General features: G+C 37.6%; 1 protein-coding gene, 1 long non-coding RNA gene and 1 other non-coding gene across 6 annotated transcripts in view; 1 reads left to right on the plus strand and 2 right to left on the minus strand.

Moving 5' to 3' along the window:
* The window catches only part of HYCC1 (hyccin PI4KA lipid kinase complex subunit 1), a 48931-nt gene extending 44621 nt beyond the window's left edge, over positions 1-4310 (plus strand). Inside the window, exon 12 of one of the 2 annotated variants that reach the window (XM_060782101.2) lies at positions 1-84. Coding sequence is in view for 1 of the 2 variants with exons in the window: in XM_060782100.2 (XP_060638083.2) it covers positions 1-554 (554 nt within the window). In the remaining variant the exon portion in view is untranslated. The other variant, XM_060782100.2, reaches the window with a different exon arrangement.
* Positions 3928-17884, minus strand: part of LOC132778775 (uncharacterized) — a 14282-nt gene continuing 325 nt past the window's right edge. The window contains exons 1-5 of one of the 3 annotated variants that reach the window (XR_010910199.1): positions 15843-17335; positions 7262-7318; positions 6170-6288; positions 5409-5566; positions 3928-4672 (exon numbers count right to left, since the gene is read on the minus strand). This is a non-coding gene — a long non-coding RNA (uncharacterized lncRNA). Of the gene's footprint in view, positions 5567-6169; positions 6289-7261; positions 7319-15842; positions 17336-17884 lie in introns of those variants that run through there. The other 2 variants (XR_010910198.1, XR_010910197.1) reach the window with 2 other exon arrangements.
* On the minus strand, positions 15680-15769 carry LOC132779875 (small nucleolar RNA SNORD93). The gene has a single exon (XR_009631864.1). It is a non-coding gene; the product is annotated as a small nucleolar RNA SNORD93 (small nucleolar RNA).

Below are 17884 nucleotides of genomic sequence, written 5' to 3' on the forward strand. Positions count from 1 at the left end.
GCAGTGAACTAGGAATTCCAGAAGAAGAAATAATTGACGTCACAGAAGTTGATGAAGGTTTCTACTCTAGGGCTACTTCTACTACAAGTCACTCTGCTTTATCAAACAGCAGCACCAACAGTAACAAGGCTCTGCTGAGCAAGAGTCAGCGGAAGTCTGGAGGAAGCAAAGTTGGAGCAAAAGAAAAAGAAGCTATTGGTGAATCCTATAAAGAACACTTGTCTCGTAAACAAAGCCAGAGAGCTATGAGTGAAAATCTAGAGCTCTTGTCTCTAAAGAGACTGACTCTGACTAGTAGCCAATCCTTACCTAAGCCTGGCAGTCATAGTTTGGCTAGAACGAGCACCACGCTCTTTAGTAAATCCTTTGAGCAGGTCAGTGGTGGTGTGGTCCCAAATAATCACAGCAGTACAGAGGCAAACAGGTTTTCAGTGTGTAGTCTGCAAGAGGAAAATTTTATTTTTGGAGCTGAAAAAACAGAACTTATCGTTCCAAGTAAACAGTCAATTCAACAGCGACTACCTACTATCAGCATTACACTGTCAACAGACTAGCAAGTCCTTGACTAATTGGTCGGCATAAATGAGTTCTTGGGTGATTCTAGTACTATACAGTATGAGGCCAGCTCCTCCCCCTTTCTAACAATTAAGTTGTCGTTTTGAAGATTATACTTATTTGAAAGTAGGGTTTTAAGTTTCCAGTTTTAAAACTTGCAGTGTTTTAAACAGGGGAAGGGGAATAATCCTGTAAGTGTTCTGCAGTAATTAGGTTATAGCTTCTGAGATTCTTTACTTCATGAAAATTCCTGATGGTGATACAATTAAGATTATTACATTGCGGACCTCTACCAGTTTGTAAAAGGCGTTTACTATCTGATGTGATTTATGAATTGCGGTAACCCAGATTTTATGTACATGGTCTGTATACAAAGCTGTAACTGTCTTCTTTTCTGCAGCAGGGAGTAAACTAAGCACTGCTGTATACATTTCATGAGAACAGTTTAAACTTTTGCTGAAAGTGGCAGCTTGTGCCGGGGGAAACAATCCAGCTGTGTGCACTCATGCCCATAATTCAATTTGAAGTTGAAGAAGTCACTGTGTTCAGGGTCAAATCTCCATTTTTTGCACCTGCATGAAAAATAAATACCCGTGCTTTTATGTTCATGAAATCACCCGGAAGAAACAATTTTAGAATATAGTGCTTGTATCTGATTATTTTGCTGGGGAACAAATAAGGTTCAGTTACCTTAAGCACACCATTTGCTAACATTTGGAACACACATGCACAATGTTGAGTGTGTGCAGTCCCCTTTCTCCTTATGAATTAAATACATGAAAATGTAATGTTTGGGTAGTAATGTTGACTGAGTGTGAAATTCAAAGATTGTGGTCTGTTATAGGTTCCATATGTAAACCTGAAAGTTAGTGCACAAACATGAAGACAAGGAGATGATTATAATTCCTCCATTGCAAGTAAAATTTAAACATTGGGTATTTCTGCAGTTCAGATTTTATATTACTGGTGAGCTTAAGATAGTGAGAAACAAACTTTGTCTACCTCAGAGTCTTTAAGTTATCAAGGAATAACATTGGCTTCCACTTCCTACTGTGTTGCTAATTTAGAACAGGATAATATATCTTGAAGGTTTTAGCAAGTGTGGCATAACAGTACAAAAACTATTTTTTTCCTTTTTACTCCTTTCTGGTAAGCTGTATCAAATTAAAATGTAATGTCTTACAATTAGGTGAGTCACAGCAGAAAAAATAGAAAATTTATAAAATGTGGAAGTTTGAAAGTTACATACCAATCTGTTTTCATGCAGTAGTCTCTTAAGTAGCATTGGAGGCTTCACCAGTTTCAGTTTTATAGGCTTAAATCTAGATCACAGTATTAGGACAGAAAGTGTTTTTGTTCATGGAGGTAAATATCATTTCACTCATTGTTTGTATGTTGCCTTAGAGGTTTTTAGACACTCCAGGACTCCAGGAGCATGTGAGGTGGATTTGAGGGGAAAGTCAACCACCTTACCCACGATGAGCATAAAAGTATTCTTGTTTATGGAATCTTTCATCCAAGACATAGGGCTCATCTACACTGACTTAGATCAGTTCCGAACCAGTTCCGCTATGTTATGGTGGTTGATTTACCCTCATCCCTACCTTACTGCTCGCTACTTGTATTGCTACTTTTCCGTTAAAATACATTCCAACACAAGACTCATATTCTGGGTTCTTCTAAAGTAATGCTTAAAAGGTACATAAGTGTGTATAGGTCCCTACCCCCCATTTTTGTTGGCTTTTTTGCTTAAAGTCACGGGCACCTGATATTGTGAATATATGGCTTGGTATGTCAAGTTAAAAAAAAATCTCTCACACCATCTAGTTATAATCTATGCCTTGAAAGTAAAAAAAAAAAGCTGCACTGAATTTACAGAAATTCAAGTTTTCTAAACAGATTTCTTTACTAAGAGATTGCTGGAAAATCTCTTGTTTTCTACACAATCTGAATTTTAAAATGGATGGGGCCTAAATTTCAAATGTTGCTTTAATTTTCTGAAATCACTGATATGCATACTACAATAACAGTATTAATATGATGTTTAACAAGTTAGAACATTTACTGTTTTCTACATATTATACATTTTGGCATTGTAATACAATTTTAATTAGTATAGGTAAAAGCAAATGACTTACACAGGAATATAAGCCATTACAAGTGAAAGTTTTATGTTTTCCTATAGTTAACTATTTAAAACGCTGTAAGATTCAAAAAGATGGCTTTTAAAATGTTTACACTGCTGTAGATTTTGGACAATAGTATTTTTGATTTAATAAAACCGAACTGCTCCTTTTTGCACATTCAAGTAATCTTGTTCTAGAATTTCTTCATATGCTGAAATGAATGTTAGAATACCGTAATGTTGGCATATGTAGGTTTGCAAATCAGGCTTGTTAACTGAAATAACCTTTGATACGAACGGGAGCTTTCTGTAGAGTTAGACAGTTGTATGTATACCTAATTGAAACGAAATTGTGAACAACTTTTACGGTGTGTGTGAAATCAAAGAAAATTCCAGTACATTTTGTTCAAAGACACTTCCTTCATAACGCCGAATAGCCTCAAGGTGACATACACTTGCTAATTCAACTCTGCATACAGTATGAAAGTGTTATCTGGTTAGTTCTACCTGTCTGGGATACTGATTTGATTTTGTGCATTCTGCATATATCCAACTTTTAAAACTGTTGGAGAATTCCTTCTCTCTACTTGCTGAATGCCTGCTGAATTCCTGAAAAATTAGCACTTTGTTGAAAGCAGTGGTCAAACTTGTGCACTGCTACTCATGGAACAAATGTGCTTACAGAGTCACTAGTTAGTGGAGGTGACAGTTTTTGTTCTGGAATAACCGTGCTGCTCACGCACATGTGAAACCTTTGCAGCATTCAAAAAAGTATGACATCAGCTTTCTAGAATGTGGTGTGAATTCCAATTTTGGTATCTAATTATGCTTGAGTGTTAGTGTTTATGAATTTCAACATCCATAAAGTTTGAGCAAATTGTATCTTGGCTTTAAAAAGATTTGAAGTTATCTAGCTGAGCCCGTAAAATGTTTAAGAATGGGTTGTTCCTGCATCACTGTGAATGTTTTCTGTTCAGAAATGTAAACAACACCATTCTGGTTATCCCCCTTTGCATTTATTTTAACAACAGAAGATGATTTATTCAGTAATTCCTTACTGAGTTGTCAAGCCAGAGTCAGTGGAATTTACCAGTTAGATGGTCTGTGAATTTTGTTCTGTAGTGAAATAATATAGTTGGGATGTTTTTATTATGGTTTGCTGTGATAATAAATGGTTTAGGGGGTTGGATTTTTTTTTACAACAGAAACTAATAGTAATGAAAATATTTGAAGACCACGACTGCATATTAAAATATTTTGACAATTGTTTATTGCAATAACCATCTCATTTGAAACAAAAAAGATCTATGAATGTAACTTTGAGAATGGGCACCATTTTATTTTTATTATTTTGGCCTTTCAGTGGACAGAGTTCTGAGAACTGATAATGACAATATTTTGCATAGCTCTGCTCCTAAATACAGAAAACAACATAAAATTGCCTATTTGTATATTTTTAATAACTCACTTATTACATTGAAAACTAAACATCATTTGATACACTTTTCTTAACCAATGTGAACCTTTAACTGTACCAATTTCATTTTTGTAGTGTATGTTTATGAATACTTTCTGTTTGGGCAACAAATGCTTGTTTTGTGTAGTTTAATAAACTAATTGTTTATCTTGAGTTCACATTCCTTAAACAAGGGATCTGAATGGATCATGTTAAGTGTTTCACCAACAGAGGCAATCACTCATGGCCGAGTATGGTTGTCTTCCAAAGGAAGATTCTTGATACTAGGTCCATAAATGACTGTGGAAACCTATTCTGGATCTGCATGGTCTTTTGCAATGAGGGCCAGGGTTATGTTCCTCCTGAATGCTAAAGCTTTTTACATTTGGTAGCCTTCTAGGAGCCACATGAGAGCAATAATTGCCTTTTCCTCCAAAATGTCATGATTTCTCCATATATAGCAGTGGTTACCAATCTTTTTTTGACCAGGGCCCACTCTCCAGCATGAGTACCAAAAGGGGTGGGGCTGGTCAGCCCTGCAGAAAGGAACGGAAATAAAATTAAAAAGAGGAAGAAGGTTCGTGGACTGGATCTTTGTTCTCAGGTTAAGAATCACAGATCTATAGTGTGCATAATACACAATCATCAATTTAACTATATATTTACATATTCACACACCTCTGAAAACATGTTTTCTCTCTGACACACATATACCTAGAAGTTTTGAAAATTCTGCTGACTGAAACCACTGGAAAACTTTTTAGAGTCTCATACACAATAGTCTCATATTGTCTCAGTGGAACTAGGGTTTCAAATGTAATTTGCTGGCCATGGTGGAAGGAGCCAGTGGGCTGGGGGCTTCCTTATTTCTAAGCAGAGCTACCCTCTTAAATATTCTTTTAGGCCACCTATTTAATAATCCAGATTATTTTATATGACATGTTCTGTAATATCTATTTAGCCTTTAGTATCAAGCATCATGATTACAAAGAAAACAAAAACTGTTAGCATCAAGTCAGATTTCTGTAGTGCTCTTTCTGCTATATAGGAAAAATTACACGTTTTAACAATAGTGCAAATTTAATCATACTACCTTTCATAGACAATATCTCAGACCAAAGTTAGTTATAACACTGTTCAACTTCTTAAAGAATTGAGATAAATTGATTCAATGCAAAGAGCTAGTTTATACTGATGAAATGTGTATGAATCTTGTACTTATCCATAACTGCATATACAGCGAAGAAATAAATAAGGTTTTGTAGGTGTTACCTTCATTAAATCATTATTTTGTTATTCTGTGGTACAGGTCAAGTTCCCATTTCCCTACAGTTCTGTCTTCTTGGCTTATTAGAAGTATTAGAATTTCACAGTGTCTTCCAGACAGATTGGGTTATTCTTGGGCTATTTGTTGTAATGCGTGCTATAAACTTGGGGAGAAAGGAAGAAAGAAGAGAACAAAAGATGAATATCTCATTCAGAATGTCTAGCAAACTTTATCCATGCATTTTAGTTCATTACTAAAACTTTACAAGGAATCTCTGGGCAGGGATATGAAAGTATCATTCTGAAATCCCAGAAAGCTCCTGTTAATCAGTTTTGACACTAATAAAAGGACCAGTGGTCTGATTTATATAACGCAGCTCCCAATTTTTTTGTTCATTGGACAGTTCTCAGGAGGAACACGAACAAAGCAGAATGGAAACATAGGTATATTTCTAGGTGGTTCAATGGGATATGCTGTTTCAAATGAAGGTAGAGGAGATTCTGCACTGGAATCTGGGGATGGCGTAGGGAGAGGCTTGCATTTATAATTGTTTGTCAGGAATGGGTAAGATAAAATGTTCAGAAGTCTTCTTTTTCTTTAAGAGTTTCTACAGATTGAACTACTCCCCCCAGAAACCTCTACATAAAAAACTGGATGGATAGCCATTATATTAATTTTATGTGTTCTTGGATTTTGCAGAGGATTGGGGACCATAGCCTCCAAAAGCATTTTGTGTTAAACTGAAATAGCATTGCTCTGGACTCACAAGGCACTGCACCTGATGTGGGTCTTCAATCAAATATTACATTCCCAGGCTGATCTACAGATTTCAGCTTCTTGAGCACACACATGTTCCTTTGTGGTAATCCCGTTTCTGAGTCAAAGCTAGGATTAGAATGAACATGCCAGGTGAGGATAAAAGCAAGGCAGAAGGAAATTAAAATTAAAACAAGATCTTCTAATGTTTCAAATACAGAGATTTCGACCTGGTTATAGAATCTGATATTTAGAGCTGCCTAAGGTATTAATGGGTATTAGATACTATATAATGCTAAATCTCACAGGTTTAGGTCTAAATGTTCAGTAGCTTACTACATAGATTACTAAAATTTGTTCTAGTAATACTGATAAATCTGCCATTAGTGCACAATTCAAGAACATTTTGAGCATAGAACGCCCTTTTGTCCAGTACTGCACAAAGAGATATGAAATGGGTAAACATGAGCATTTGACCCATTTCTTTCTAAGTTTTGCCTGATGCCTTTATTCTTAACATTTTTGAAACGTGTGCATTCCACGTGAACAGATTTTAATTGATACCTTGTTATAAAGAAAACTGCATGGAATGACAAAGCATAACATTTTAATGCCATTGGAAACCTGTCAAAATCAAACTGAGTTATGCTGTGCAGTCATTGTCTGTGTTAAAGAGGCGGAAGAATCATGCAAATCTGCTTGTAAGGTTTCCCCAGGAGCACAATTTTATGGAGTATCAAATGACTCTGTGGGAGCAACTTAACTGTTCTACAGGTAGTCTCATGAGAAGCACAGAAAGTACTAGCTTTCTTTTTGCAGGAAACATTTACACTTGCAATACCTTTTAAAGATGTCAGATCAAGTTTTACAATGCACTTTTGCATGTCACAGACTGCGCCCTTTTAATTCACCCAACTTTTCATTTGCAGCCATGACTGGCTTGAGTCAAATATAATGCATCTTATGCCGCCTGATAATATCTGCTTGGGACCTAAAATAAATCTAACATGACTTAAGAAAGCAAGGTTAGGATAAACTGCTATGTGAGCTGAGCTGATGAATACATGAGAATAGTATGCTTTTAAAAAAAGCAGTATTCTACCTTTCCAAAACAAACATCTCTTTATGTTTAGATATTTCTTCCACGTATGGTTTCTTCCTGGAAACAAGAACAATCTGTCAGTAACAGAAATGTAGCTACAAGGCATATATGCACAGAAAATAAAATAAAAGCCAGCCTTACCCAGTATAAGGAAAAAAATCCGTAGCCCAACTTTGTATAGTCAGATATTCTTATTCTGAAAATATCTGAAATATTTGCCATTTCAAGAGATAAAAAATCAGTTGAAGGCTTCCAAGCAGCTGAAATTACTACTAATTCTCCAAAAACAAATCATGAGGTGGACAATTTGGATGCCTCATTGTTTATCCTCAACGTTGGATGAGAAAGTCTGAGATTGGTGGTAAGTGGAAATAAATTCTCTGATAAACTTAATCCACTATACACTGGTAACATCCCACCAACCTGATCAAGGCAGGAATCATCAGAACTCCTATTACAGCCGTTGCCACCTTAACACTCTCTCCCCTCAGTTCTTAAATCCTGCTTTGCCAACTAGTTGAGTTATTCTGCCTCCCCTTTTCTGTCTTTGCCCTAATTATAATTTAAATTAATTACAACACTTGAGACAAGGCTCAATAGAACCGTTAGGTTAGTCACAGCTATTGATTTAATGAGCAAAAAGAGAAGAAAGAATGAAGTGGATGGAGTTAAAAGACAATACCGCTTTCCTTCAGAGAACAGGAAGCAGTGAGCGAAAGATAATTTAATTTCATTGAGCTTTTCCAAGGCTGTGAGCCAGCGGGTCATGGAATGTGAGCAGCATAATGTGGCTAATATTAAAATTCAAATGCCAAATGAGCAACAAGTCTCCGAGTCAGGAGCAGAGTTGCTATTAAAATATTTATGGCATCCAGTGAAAATGAGAGCTGGGCTCCTCAGTAGCAGGTACCACCAGAGAAAATGAAGCAGAATCTAAACAGACTGGTAAGGTGAAGAAAGAGAAAAAGTAAAAAGGCATGTGGTAGGTCTATTGAAAGTGGCAAAAGGAGATGTTTAACGCAATTGTGATTTCTGGTTATCATATTGAAAACTTAGGTGGGGTGAATCTAAGGAAGATGGACACTCATCAGGAGTCACCAATAGCAGTAGTAACAACAATAAATTTTATTTGCTATCTGCCTCTTCATAGCTTGAGGCAGGATACAACATTGTAGAAATACATACACACAAAACAAGACCACGAAAGGCAAATATTAAATGACAAAGAACAAATATCAAAATAGCAACAACTGGCACTATCTTATTTCTGGACTACATTGTTCTGAAAGTAGGTCAGGACAGCTAGTTCTCTAATGTATGCTTCTGGATTGGAAAATTTCCTACATGCATAAGCACTCTTATTTGGAAGAAGTCTATGCATGCATGTAATACCTGTAATACATTGCAAATTCAAATCGGCACTGGTTTAAGTGGTTTACTCTACTATTTCCACCCTTGCTTAGGCCAACTCCGATGACATGCTTTCCTTTTTAGTCCTCAGCAGCTTGACAGCCTGCAGAGCTGCTTCAGAGTTGTTGCTGTTGCCATCACTGACCAACACTGCTCACTGACCCAAAGTAACTTTTTTTTGTCCCTTTTTAGTGGTCTTGAATTTCATCAACTTTTGGTTTCATTTTGAAACTTTTGTTCTTTGAGGTAAGAATTTGAGATTCTTGGAATGATTAATCTACATCTCTACTAAATGCTTAATTTGCACAATGCACCTTCAGTGCACTGCTAAAATTCAAAGATTTAAGTTGTGTTCCATGCATAGGACAGGGGTTTTCGAGTCTCCCTTTCAACCCCTGAAAAACAGCTCATGAACAAAGCAAGACTTTTCCAGGTCTGAACTAAGAAGGGTACAAATATGTAGCTAAAGTTAAGTTGTTAATCTTTGTTCCTATGCATACAACCTTCCTTCCCAGAAGTACCGATGCTTTCCATTTATGCACAAGACTGTTGGAACTGGGCTCACTACAGTTGTATAAATTTAATTACTAGAAAAGCTCTTTCATCAAGGTTAAACAAAGAGATCACTTGAACAAATGGGATGTTGCCTCACTGGCTAGAAGCGAGCTGTGAAAGCGTTTATGTATTTGGAAGTACAGAAGGCATAATAGTCATCTTGCCAGATTTCTGTATCACTGTGAGTCTGAACAAAGATGGCAAAATTCTGTCAGTTTATTCAGATATGTAGAATATCAATTAATCATTTATAGGAAAACAGTCTACATCCTTAACCAAGTCCACTGGATTTGTTCCTAGTCAATGACTGCATATGATAGCTGGATGGATGAATCTTAAGAGTGCTAAAATCTAAGAAGACTGAGATCTGAAGTTTACATGGATCTGGATCTTGACCAATGCATTTCAAAGCTTTCATCCTGTTTGATGGACCTATAAGATACAAAATGTATTAAAATTGCTATTTCACCTAGTAAACACCGTTTTCCAATCAACAGACTAGATAAGCTTGTTATAGAAATTGTACATCACGTTATTTAACTCACTGAGATAACTGCACATCATTTACCATACTTACTCAAATCTAGTGCTCACTTGTTTTGGCTAAATTACTTTGCTAAAATTGGTGTGTACTCCAATTTGCCTCATATAGTAATCTTAGTGCTGAGCCAAAGCCAAAGGAGAAGCTGCACCTGGAGCTCGGATGTCATCTCTAGTTAAATGGCCAGAGCTCAAAGCTATGCCATCTTGGGATTTGTAGTTTGGTGAGGCACCAGCATTCTTTGGCAGAGAAGGCTCAAAACCATGTCAAAGTACGGCCCCCGGGATTCCAGAAGGGCAGGGCTAGGCCAGGAGGGAGGGTGAGGCATGCCCAGGAAGATGTGGGGCTGGTGTGGGCACGAGTGGCAGGGGCGGGTCATCCTCAGGCTGTCCTCCAAGCCTAAGGATGGAGCTGCTCGCTTCAACCTTATGTTGGGAGGAGGGTGAGACACATGGGAGCTGAGAGTGCTTTGGAGGGCTCTCAACCACCACATATCTTCCTGAGGCAGTCGTCCCGGAATAAGGATAGTGCCACTCACCCCGTCCTTGTCCCGGGAGGAGGGCAACACAAGTAGCAGCAAGATAGCACTCCAAAGCCCTCTTGGCCATCACCTGCCTCCTCCCCCAGGCTGTGCTTCTCAGCATCAGGATGGGGCCTCGCCTGATGCAGGGAGAAGGGTGAGGCCAGTGGCGACCACGGAGGCTCCAAAGAACCCTTGGCTGCTACCTGCCTCCTTCCCCAGGCCATGCTTCTCTCGCCGCGTCCTGATTCTGGGGCGAAGGGTGAAGCAGGTGGCAGCCAAGAGGCCTTTGCAGCCCTCCTCCCAGTTCTCCTTCCAGCCTGGGGATGCAGCGCCCACTGGGTTCTCAGGCTGAAAGGACAAGACAAACCATTGCCAAATACCTCTCTGGCAGTGGCCTGCCTTCCCCTCAGCATTCTTCTCCACCTGGAGAGATGGTGGCCCATCACTTTCCCAGGTGGAGAAGAGGAGGAGGGGACAGGCCATTGTCAGAGATCTCTCCAGCAGTGGCCTGCCTTCCTCTCTGCACTCTTCTCCACCTGGGGAGACTGCGGCCTACCATGTCCCCAGGTGGGGAGGAGGAGGAGACACGTGGTTGCCTTGTCCTCCTCTCAGCCTAGGAATGTGGGCTGCCACTTCCGCATGCTGAAAGGAGGGATGAGGCAGATGGGGGCAGAATTTGAGACCCCAAAGAGCCACATCTGGACCACGGGCTTGAGTTTGCCCATGCCTGGGCTAAAGCCTTCTGGATAAAAGTGCATACTGATATTGAAAGCATAATTAAAAAAACAAACAAAGTAACACTGAAACCAGAAACCTTTTTATTGGGACTATTAGATAAGAATATGCTAAAACACAAGGAAATAATCTTCCTGTACATAACTACAGCAGCAAGAATTGAATATTTGAAACTATGGAAGCAACAAAAACACCAACACCAGATGAATGGATTTTAAAAAAAGGAAATTGCCGAAATGGACAAATTTACTTTAATTCTACAACAAAATAATACACAAAAACTGTTAGAAGAATGGAAACCTTTTATGGATTTCATTAAAAAACCTGAAGAAGATGACTGCAATATAATTTGTGAACTAAAAATATTACGAAATAATACATAAATTAACTTGTATATCTATGAGCAAAAAAGTCATAAAAATTGATGAGTTAATACTTCTGAGTTAAAGTAGAAAAATGTATAACTTCCAGAAGGGTGATAATATAGATATATATTTTTATATAAGAAGATTTATTATGAGTAGATCCTACGTGAATGATAATTAAAATAAATATTTATATGTATATTACTAATTTACTAACAAGAGAAATTAACTTTGATATGTAGATAGTTGACTGTCATCAAGGGTAGAAATTAGTTAATGGATTAATGAAGGAATATTAAGCAGAGTTGGAAGAGAAGAGAAGAAGGGACAATACTAGAAGATAAAAGAAATCAACATGGATCTTGAAGGATAATCTGTTACTCTTGTTAGAGAAGATGTCATAGTTGGAAATTTTCTTTCTTTCACTTCCTTCCTATACTAAAAAAAATGTATAAAGAAACTCCCTCCCCCTCTATGCCTTTGACAATACAATAGACTCATGTGTAAAACTATTTAACTAACATGGCTCTGTAACCTACATGCTATATTCTGTGATGTTTCTCACCTTTCCCTTCTTTTTTGAGCTTTGTTGGACCCTGCTGCAGGAGAGATCCTGGGACCTGAGCATTTTCTATCCAGCTTTGCTGTCTTGCATGGCCCTGGGCTTACCCATGAGGAGACCTACAGCCACACCAGCATTCCAGCCAGCTGACCCAGCAGCCTCCAAGGAGAGAACATAAAAAGGACTGACCTAGAGGCCTGGGAGAGCTTTGTTGGGCCCTTCTACTGGAGAGACCCTGTGGCTTGAGTATTTGTTATTCAGCTTTGCTGTCTTGCTCGGCCCTGGTCTTACCCATGAGGAGACCTGCAACCAAACCCTCATTCTACCTTAGCACTCCTGCAAATTTAAGACCTTGTGTTTTAAAAGTGTGGCACCTGTACCCTAGTTTTGTAGTCTTCTAACTAGCACTTTATATTGCCTTACCTCATGGTAATAGCACACAAGACCACTTTTACTAGCAGGCTTATGCTTGGCCTGTCGGGGAGGGTGATTGGGAAACTATTTTTAATCTGTTTTATTGTATATATATGTTTTAAATGTTGTATAGTTTGAAATGTTATATTTATTATTTGTATGAATAATGAGGCATTGAATTTTGACATAGTCTGTAAGCCACTCTGAGTCCCCTTTTGGAGCGGGATATAAATATAGTAAATAAATGAATAATAAATAATTTCCCTCTTTGTTTAATAGTTTCTTTGAGTTTTCCCTCTTTTTTGAAAACAAAATAAAAAATTATTTGCATAAAAAGCTGTGTGTGTGTGAAGTGCAAAGATGCCTTCAGCTATGTGTTAAGTTAATTTGAATGATTAAAGCAGTTCTCAGATTTCAATCCAACAGGAGGTTTTATTTCCTTGTTGATAAGAGGGTGACAGAAAGACAAACTGTAGTGCAAGTGATTAGTGTTAAAACTGAGACTTCTCTGATTCAGTCTTAGATCTCCACAGAACCATGGAACTTACTGTTTGACCTTGTTACTTTTTCTGCCCAATTTACCTCCCAAGGTTGTTGAGTGGAAATAATATGGGGAGGAGGGTGGGAAAGAGAATAATAATCTATTTAAAGGCATTCTCTCAACAGCGTGAGGATGGGATATAAATATAACAAATAAATAACAGACACACTGTTCCTAATTCTTTCCTTACAAAGCCTGTGCTTAACATGATTAACAACTTAATGCAATTTCTCTTGCAAAATCACATTACCCACTGTGTTAACACCTTAATCCAATTGTATTTCTTTAGATAAAACCTATCTTGTCTCTATACTACAGTATAAATGATTGCTCTGGGCAGTTAACATACAAAAAACAAAATAAACATTTTAATTAATTTTAACTAGAGACAGCACAGCAATCAGTTATACTCCATAATCAGAACTAAATTAAAATGAATAGAAATGCCTGTCAAAATGAAATTATCTTCACTAAGTAGTAAAAGATAAAGGGGAGGGTGTCTTATGCAATCTGTTGAAAATCATGTTCCATGAGACTAAATAATCATGCTTAGCTATAACCCTTCTCCCATATCCCATAAATCACTTCAATACTATAACAAAATGATGGCCCAATGTTTAATAGCTATGGGAAGAATGTGGCCATTCAAATGCCAACTGCAGCTCCACAATGGTTCTCACTATTGACTATGTGGGATAGGACTTAACATATATCAGTCTGAGGTCCCTCTCATTACTGTCTAGTTACTGGGGTTCTAGTTACTCACGGACAATGTTGTAGTCTATACAGCCATATTTAGCAATAACACTCCACTAAAGCACTCTTTTAATTGTGAAGATTCAGGAAGAATGAGCAGGTGGCCTAATGATTTTAGGCTAGATTTTTAAAATGTTTATAAACAACATAGACGCTCAAGAACAAGCGGGAAATGTAATGCTGCTATCCACAAGTGTTTGCAGTAGGAGCTTAAGGATATAGACTGCTGTATCAAGGAACCCTTGAAACAATGACTGCACCACAACAGAAAACAGGCTCATGTCAATTATCAGCCATTTTTTTTCTAAATGACACATGTCAGAAAACACCCAGGCAATGCTTGCTCAAGAATGCTTCACGGCATAACATCTGTCAGTTTTGTAGGAGGTATTTTCTGATAAAGAACAAGAAAAGCCATAACAATTAAAATAAAACATCCCCTTCACCTTAGTACTGTTAATTGATTAAAAAAATAATCAGTTCCAAGAAATCCATCCCAATTTCATTCATATTTTTGTTCATTTTGGTAATACTATGATTTTACTGCTCTTTAATTTATAATTTCAACAATTATTTGGGAATGTCTTGGCAAGGAAGACACAGTAGGCATACTTTGAATAAATAAAATATTTTTGACTGTTCAATCAGCAACTTCTGGAACTCCCTTGAAAATCAAGCTGGAGTTCATGTCTGCCCCCTAGTGACTCATTGAAAAAAGGTTGGTACAGTGTATTAATGGTAGTTGCCCTACCATATCTAGGTTTCAACTTTCCGTGGTTTGAAAACATTTCACTTCCAAAAATAATTTTTAAAAAATCAAAAGCAAACCTTAATTTTACCATTGTATATAAGGGTCACGAAGAGTCGGAGACGACTGAACGAATGAACAACAACAACATAAGGGATACCATTTTACTATGCTGTTAGATATATAAGGGGACTTGAGCTTCCATGGATTTTGGTATCCTTTGGGGGGAGGGTCACGGACCCAAACTCTGTCTAGCCAATACCGAGGACACTGCATAACTGTAAATAAAAATAGAATTGTATCTAGCACAATGATAAGACATACTAAATTGTAAGACACCTTTGATTTTAACAAATATTTTAGTAATATAGAATATATCTCCATCTTAAAGTGTTTAGCTCTCAATGTATGCAGGTGGGTCAAAAAGTTTTGCCTCCTGTGTCATAAAAACATTATAAATGAACATATAACGGCAGAAGTTGCTACAGATCATAGTCTGAACTATCTTCTACACAAAACTACCGTTCAACAGTCACCATAAATTTGTACACATTTGTGCCATTGTTTAACCCAGGCATCAAAACCATTTTGTAAAAATTCACGGTTTTGCTTTGTGACCCATTATTTTAGAGCTGTCTTAACGTCATTCAAGTCATTGAATCTGAAACTACATAGGTTTTCTTTCAGAGGAGCTCTGCCTTCTCTGAGTACTCTGACACTGAATGACATTAAAACAGCTTGAACCCCTAACACCCTCCCCCGGCTACAGGCTTGCACATATGTGTCACGACACACAGTTTGGAAAGCCCTGTTTTAGACCTTTTCCCTTCTAGCATCTCTCACTCAGCTCCTTAATTTTATAATAACAATTGACCTATAACCTCTCAGATATTTAGAAAAGTTTTAATACCTACTGAAAGTACCCGTGAAGGCCAATTCGTTCCCAATTGCAGCAGTTTGAACATTTCTGTACTCATCTTAAGTTTGTCAGGATGGGTGTCTAAGCATATTAATTTGGAAATGTGTCCTACTGAATGTAGCAAGATATAATACTATACATTTCCACTGTTGAGACCGATTGGCAACTGGTGTAGAAGTTTTGCTAAAATCCTGCCAAATAACAACTATTTTTGAGCAAATATCGAGGAGATATTGAACATTTTTAATTTGAATGGGAGACTATAATAAAATTCATTCTGCTAGAAGAGCAAGAGTCTGTAAATCTAATACAGAAAACTGATCTACTGCAGAAGTAGGTGCTGCAATTCTGGCCTCAGAAAATCCTTTAAAACATCAGATTTGTGCATAACACTCTACAGAAGTATCTGCAATCAGTTCATAGTTTTCATCTTTGGCCAGAAACTCCACAATGACACAGACTGAAAATATTTAGTAACCGGTTCATTTAAAAATAAGATATGCATTATATACCTTTTCCTGGAGTACAACATGATGATGGTTTAAATCTGCATCTTCTATTACAGAAGCTACATGAAGAAAAAAGAAGCAAAGGTTATAAATTTAAATAAAATTGAGTGTTTCACCATTGTGTGATACAATAGACTTTAAAAGAAAATATCATTTTTGAAGCCTCGGTAGTTGCTTTAGGAATGTTTCGGTAAAAGTTCCCCCTGACATAAAGTCTAGTTGTGTCCAACTCTGGAGGTGGTGCTCATCTCCATTTCTAAGCCAAAGAGCCAGCATTGTCTGTAGACACCTCTAAGGTAATTTGGCCAGCTTGATGGCATGGAGCACCATTATCTTCCCATAGAAGCGGTACCAATTGATCTACTCACATTTGTGTGTTTTCGAACTGCTAGGTGGGCAGAAGAAACATAAAATGCAATTGACACTGAGCAGAGGAGAAAGTGGATCATCAAGCTCGTTTCCTCAAGCTGGTTTTGAACAATGGGGCACACAAGCTTTTAAAAGGTAGTATCTGAAAGGACATACTGTTAAGAAACCTAGTAATGAGTTATCTTTTCAAATTGCATTGTTTGTTGTTCCTAATTGGCAATAGGTTGATTTTGGCTTATGGTAACCCAATGAACAAGAGACCTCTAAGTCATCTTCTTATCAACAACAGAGCTGCTTAGGTCTTGTGAATTCAGGGCCATGGCCTCTTTGACGGTGTCTAGCCACCTGTAATGTGTTCTGTTTACCCCCTCCTACCTTGCCAGGCATCACTGTTTTCTAATGAATCACATATTCTCATGATATAACCAAATATCTGTTTAGTCATCCTGGCTTCTAGGGAGATTTCAGGTTTGATTTGCTTTAGAAACCAAATATTTAGGTTTTTAAAAAACTGTCCATGGTATCCACAGAACTTTGCTTCAACATCGTGTTTCAAGTGAGTTGACTTTCCTCCCAACAGTTTTCTTTATTGTCTAGCTTTCACAACTACACATAGAAATCAGAAATATAACACCATAGTCTTGACTTTAGCATTCAGTGATATATCTTTGCACTTTAGTCTCTTGTCTAGTTCCTTCACAGCTGCACCTCCAATTCCTAGTCTTAATTTCTTGATTGCAGTTTCCATTTTGATTAACAACTGAGCCACTGTGCATGAAGCTTTTGACTATGTCTGTGTCTTCATCATCTGCTTTAAAGTTATACAAATAATCTCTGGTATTATATTTTGTTCATATACCCCTGTAGGACTGGTTTTGTATTTTTCTGTAGTCATTCAAAGTCTGCTATTTTCTTTTATTAGTATGGTGTCCCCTGCATCTCTTAAACAGTTTTTCTTTCCTCCAATTCTGATGTCTAATCCAACTGTATGCATTATTTGTTCAGTGTATAGTTTAAATCAGGGGTCCTCAAACTTTTTAAACAGAGGGCCAGATCACAGTCCCTCAAACTGTTGGAGGGCCGGATTATAATTTGAAAAAAAATATGAATGAATTCCTATGCACACTGCACATATCTTATTTGTAGTGCAAAAACACTGAAAAAAATACAGTAATTAAAATGAGGAACAATTTTACCAAATATAAACTTATTAGTATTTCAATGGGAAGTGTGGGCCTGCTTTTGGCTGATGAGATAGGATTGTTGTTGTTGTGTGCTTTCAAGTAGTTTCAGACTTAGGTTGACCCTGAGCGAGGGCCGGGTAAATGACCTTGGAGGGCCGTATCCGGCCCTTGGCCCGTAGTTTGAGGACCCCTGCTTTAAATAGATGGAGAAATGAAATGACTCCCTTGCTAACTGGACTCCATTCTGGTCCTACACATTCTTTTCTGGCAGTAGCCTCTTGTCCCGAATGCAGGTTATGCATCAGAATAACTGAATATTGTACTATACCCATTTCTTAAAGGGCAATTCAAGGTTTTTCATTTTCTACACAAAGGCTTTGCTGTAATTTTAAAAGTACAAGCTGATTTCCTTCTGAAATTCTTTGTTGCTCTCTAACATATGCTTGCAATGTGATCTCTTTTGCAGCTTCCATTTCTGAACTCAGCTTGAAC

Source organism: Anolis sagrei, chromosome 6 (genome assembly GCF_037176765.1).
Source record: "Anolis sagrei isolate rAnoSag1 chromosome 6, rAnoSag1.mat, whole genome shotgun sequence".
Taxonomy (NCBI): domain Eukaryota; kingdom Metazoa; phylum Chordata; class Lepidosauria; order Squamata; family Dactyloidae; genus Anolis; species Anolis sagrei.